Source organism: Abrus precatorius, unplaced genomic scaffold (assembly GCF_003935025.1).
Source record: "Abrus precatorius isolate BTA unplaced genomic scaffold, Abrus_2018 Scaffold0, whole genome shotgun sequence".
Taxonomy (NCBI): Eukaryota; Viridiplantae; Streptophyta; class Magnoliopsida; order Fabales; family Fabaceae; genus Abrus; species Abrus precatorius.
The window spans coordinates 2250159-2256089 of NW_020874290.1; the positions used below are offsets into that span (position 1 = coordinate 2250159).

Consider the following 5931-nt stretch of genomic DNA (forward strand, 5'->3'; position numbering starts at 1 on the left):
TAGAGGTATATGGAATTCTATGGGTATTTGCCCCTATTTTTATTCTTGTATTAGGAATCACAATAAGTGTACTAGCAATTGTATGGTTAGAAAGAGAAATATCCGCAGGGATACAACAGCGTATTGGACCTGAATATGCTGGTCCTTTTGGAGTTCTTCAAGCTCTAGCAGACGGAACAAAACTACTTTTCAAGGAGAATCTTATTCCATCTAGAGGAGATATTAATTTATTCAGTATCGGACCATTCATATCAGTCATATCAATTATAATAAGCTATTCAGTAATTCCTTTTAATTATAACTTTGTTTTATCTGACCTCAATATCGGTGTTTTTTTATGGATTGCTATTTCAAGTATTGCTCCCATTGGACTTCTTATGTCAGGATATGGGTCAAATAATAAATATTCCTTTTTGGGTGGTCTACGAGCTGCTGCTCAATCGATTAGTTATGAAATACCATTAACTCTATGTGTGTTATCAATATCTCTACGTGCGATTCGTTGAGACAGAAGCTTTTCGATACTATTGCTATACTCCCCCCTTTCTTTATAGTGCTTTCTAGTAAAGAAGGATAATAAATTGAATATATATCCTTATCATTATTCTTTTTCGAAATTCGGATTGAAGAATTTAATCAGATAGTTATATGAGTGAAATAAAACAGCTTCTATTGAATAGAATTTATTAATTCTATATATATACTATATTACTTATAGTTATATATTACTTATAGTTAATAGATAGTATGAGGAGTTAAAATTGCAGTCAAAATATTGAGTCTCATTTTCCATGTATAAGAATTAAGTGAAAAAAAAAATTCTATTCTATTTCTTCAGTAGAAGAGGTCATTTACCCCCAAGGTTGGTTGATTAGTCATCCTGTCTTGAAGCGGGCACAAAAGAAAAACCAACCTTTTTTTTGAGTTTTCACTATCATTTGTATGAATTATCATACATGTATTAACATAACTAAAGGGGTTTAATAAAAAAATGAATGGATGGGTAGAAACACCAAAATACACAAAGGATTAGTAACGCAAATTTTTTTAAATATCCAAAAGAGCATTTATACATAATAGAAAAAGAATACTAATTGGGGCTTTAAGTTGGTAGAAAAAATCAGGCAGTACTCCCTACAATTCCGATCCAGAGTATGCTCCCATCCACTGATTAAATAAATGACTATCAGGAACGAAATAATCCTTTACTTTTGTTTTCATTAATTCACTTTTTTTTTTGAGTCCCTTTTTAGTTGCACAAAAAAAGGCTAGGAGCGAAAGAAAAAGTGATACCCTTTTTCTTTTTTTTTCTTACATCTATATTCTAGGAAGATGGAATTCATGTCATAATTCAGAAAACGAATGTATAATTCTTTTTTGTAATCGAAAATGATGGAGAAGTTATTGAGAATTCTATAAAGAGTATTTTATTGAAGAATTCAGTTATTACTCAACAAATTCCAATTTTTTTTTAAAGGGATAAGATCAATTCAGAAGTACTTTTTGTATCTTTTATTTATTCAAATAAAATTTGAAATGTATTTTTCTTTATTATTAATTTTTTCATTAAATAAAACAAAACAGACAGAATTCAATTGGTCTAATTCAGAACCGTCCGATAAAATCGAATCTTATCCATTTTATAAATATATCAAGAGATAAATAATCGGTCTGGTCCTTAGATTTATTGAAGGCTTAAAAGGAGCCGTATGAGGTGAAAAATCTCATGTACGGTTCTGTAATAGAGATGGGAACAGTAATGTTATCACCGACTAGGATTATCTAACAGCTTAAGTACAGTTGATATAGTTGAAGCGCAATCCAAATATGGTTTTTGGGGATGGAATTTGTGGCGTCAACCTATGGGTTTCATCGTTTTTCTAATTTCTTCTTTAGCAGAATGTGAAAGATTACCTTTTGATTTACCAGAAGCGGAAGAAGAATTAATAGCGGGTTATCAAACCGAATATTCGGGTATCAAATTTGGCTTATTTTACATTGCTTCCTATTTAAACCTATTAATTTCTTCCTTGTTTGTAACAGTTCTTTACTTTGGTGGTCCGAATATCTCTATTCCGTACATATTTGTTTCTGAATTTTTTGAAATAAATAAAGCATATGGAGTTTTTGTAACAACAATTGGTATCTTTATTACACTAGCTAAAACTTATTTGTTCTTATTCGTTTCTATCACAACAAGATGGACTTTACCTAGGCTAAGAATAGATCAATTATTAAATTTTGGATGGAAGTTTCTTTTACCCATTTCTCTCGGTAATCTATTATTAACAACTTCGTCTCAATTGTTTTCACTATAAAAAACGGACCTTCTATATTCATAACTTGTCTCAAACAAGAGAAAGAAAAAAAACAAAAATAATCAGAGATATTCACGATATGTTCCTTATGATAACTGGATTTATGAATTATGGTCAACAAACAGTCCGAGCTGCAAGGTACATTGGTCAAAGTTTCACGATTACCTTATCTCACGCAAATCGTTTACCTGTAACTATTCAATATCCTTATGAAAAAATAATCACATCGGAACGTTTCCGTGGTCGAATACATTTCGAATTTGATAAATGCATTGCTTGTGAAGTATGTGTTCGTGTATGTCCCATAGATCTACCCGTTGTTGATTGGAAACTGGAAACTGATATTCGAAAGAAACGATTGCTTAATTACAGTATTGATTTCGGAATCTGTATATTTTGTGGTAACTGTATTGAGTATTGTCCAACAAATTGTTTATCAATGACTGAAGAATATGAACTTTCGACTTATGATCGTCACGAATTGAATTATAATCAAATTGCTTTGGGCCGTTTACCAGTGTCAGTAATTGATGATTATACAATTCGAACAATTCAAATAAAATTAAGTTAATTATAATATAATTATAAAATCTTTTTCTAAAAATAAAGATTATATAAATCAAATCATATTCGATATATTTCTATATATAAATATATGTATTTGAATAATATATATGAATAATATAAATTTGGATAATAAGAAAAATGTTATTAAAAAAAAAGAATAAATCTTAGAGGTAGATATTTTTATATTAGATATTCTATTAGTAGAAATATTCGATACATATATTATATATATACTTTAGTTTTCGTATAGTTTCAAACTACTCTTTCATAGAAAGAATGGAATGACATTGATCCTATAACTGTACCTATAGCAATTCACACTTATTATCTTAGGATTTGATTGAATTCAATGCGGAGAGAAATTTAGTATTTAGTATATAATTTTTTTCCTGGTCATATCAATAAAGTCATGAAATTTCGATTTATTTATCTCTTATTTTACATATAATGGATTTGCCTGAACCGATACATGATTTTCTTTTAGTCTTTCTGGGATCGGGTCTTATATTAGGAAGTCTAGGAGTAATATTACTTACCAACCCAATTTTTTCTGCTTTTTCGTTGGGACTGGTTCTTGTTTGTATATCTTTAGTCTATATTTTATCAAACTCCCATTTTGTAGCTGCATCGCAGCTACTTATTTACGTGGGCGCTATAAATGTTTTAATCATATTTGCTGTAATGTTCATGAATAGGTCAGAATATTACCAAGATTTTCGTCTTTGGACCATTGGGGATGGAATTACTTTGATGGTTTGTACAAGTATTTTTGTTTCACTAATAACTACTATTCCAGATACATCATGGTACGGGATTATTTGGACTGTGAGACCAAATCAGATTATAGAACAAGATTTTATAAGTACTAGTCAACAAATTGGAATTCATTTATCAACAGATTTTTTTCTTCCATTTGAACTCATTTCCATAATTCTTTTAGCTGCTTTGATAGGTGCAATTGTTGTGGCTCGCCAATAAGAACTTATTCTAACTAATAATCTAAATCTGAATTCTATTTTGTTTAATTTTCTCCCAGTTATTTCCGTTGAATTCTTGTTCATATTGATGAAATGAATCAAAATTGGTAAGGAGTTGGTCAATGATGTTCGAGCATGTACTTATTTTGAGTGCCTATTTATTTTCTATGGGTATCTATGGATTAATCACGAGTCGAAATATGGTTAGAGCCCTTATGTGTCTTGAACTTATACTGAATGCAGTTAATATAAATTTCGTAACCTTTTCTGATTTTTTTGATAGTCGCCAATTAAAAGGAAATATTTTTTCAATTTTTGTTATAGCTGTTGCAGCCGCTGAAGCAGCTATCGGACCTGCTATTGTTTCCTCAATTTATCGTAACAAAAAATCAACCCGTATGAATCAATTGAATTTGTTGAATAAATAGTATTGATTATAATAAATCATAAAAAGTAGAATTTAGAATGAATAGTGTAATATTTATCAATTCAAATTAGCATGTATGATACGCAACTTAGAATCATGTTTGTGAAAATAAATAAAAGAAATCAAAGTATTTTGGTCCTATTCTCTTCTTATGAATTGATCTATAAGTCTATTTTTATTAGCAAAATTCTGATAAATCATTGATTCATCTGGTGTCTAAATATAGAATTCATTTACGAGTTTACTAGATCGAAAATTTTCAATTTTTGATGTTCAAAGATTTCTATAGATTCAATGTCACATTCAGTAAAGATTTATGATACATGTATAGGATGTACTCAATGTGTTCGAGCCTGCCCCACAGATGTATTAGAAATGATACCTTGGGACGGATGTAAAGCTAAGCAAATTGCTTCTGCCCCAAGAACAGAGGACTGTGTTGGTTGTAAGAGGTGTGAATCCGCCTGTCCGACGGATTTCTTAAGTGTTCGAGTTTATTTATGGCATGAGACAACTCGAAGCATGGGTCTAGCTTATTGATACGTTTCAAAAAACACCACACAAATACGTTTTTTTTTACTGACAAAAACCCGCGCTCAAAATAGAAAAAAAATTGCTTTTCTATTTTGAGCGCGGGTTTTTCTGGTCTAAGTATATCTTATTTTTATCACGAATTATTTTCCTTGGTTAACAATAATTGTAGTTTTGCCAATAGCTGGAGGTTCCTTAATTTTCTTATTTCCTCATAAAGGAAATAAGGTGATTAGGTGGTATACTATTTGTATATGCTTAATGGATCTCCTTCTAACAACCTATGCATTTTGTTATCATTTAGAATTGGATGATCCACTAATTCAATTGACAGAGAATTATAAATGGATCCATTTTTTTGACTTTTACTGGAGATTCGGAATAGATGGACTCTCTTTAGGACCCATTTTATTGACAGGATTTATCACCACTTTAGCTACGTTAGCAGCTCAGCCGGTTACTCGAGAATCACCATTTTTTTATTTCCTGATGTTAGCAATGTATAGTGGTCAAATAGGATCATTTTCTTCTCGAGACATTTTACTTTTTTTCATCATGTGGGAATTAGAATTAATTCCCGTTTATCTACTTTTATCTATGTGGGGGGGTAAGAAACGTTTGTATTCAGCTACAAAGTTTATTTTGTACACTGCAGGAAGTTCCATTTTTTTATTAATGGGAATTCTGGCTATGGGTTTATATGGTTCTAATGAACCAACATTAAATTTTGAATCATTAACTAATCAATCGTATCCCATGGCGCTGGAAATAATTTTCTATATGGGATTTTTTATTGCTTTTACTGTCAAATCGCCAATTATACCTTTCCATACATGGTTACCAGACACCCACGGGGAGGCACATTACAGCACTTGTATGCTTTTAGCCGGAATCTTATTAAAAATGGGAGCATATGGATTGGTTCGAATTAATATGGAATTATTATCCCGCGCTCATTCTATATTTTGCCCCTGGTTAATGCTATTAGGTTCAATTCAAATAATCTATGCAGCTTCAACATCTCTTGGTCAACGTAATTTAAAAAAAAGAATAGCTTATTCCTCAGTATCTCATATGGGTTTCTTAATTATAGGAATTAGTTCTATAAGCG

General features: G+C 30.7%; 1 protein-coding gene across 1 annotated transcript; it reads left to right on the forward strand.

The window, feature by feature from the left end:
* Positions 1-3332: 3332 nt before the first annotated feature.
* Positions 3333-5916, forward strand: LOC113853038 (NAD(P)H-quinone oxidoreductase subunit 6, chloroplastic-like). Its single transcript, XM_027483483.1, has 2 exons — positions 3333-3859; positions 3975-5916. Exons 1-2 carry the CDS (start codon positions 3333-3335, stop codon positions 4288-4290), a joined length of 843 nt encoding a protein of 280 aa, XP_027339284.1. The 3' UTR covers positions 4291-5916.
* Positions 5917-5931: the final 15 nt, after the last annotated feature.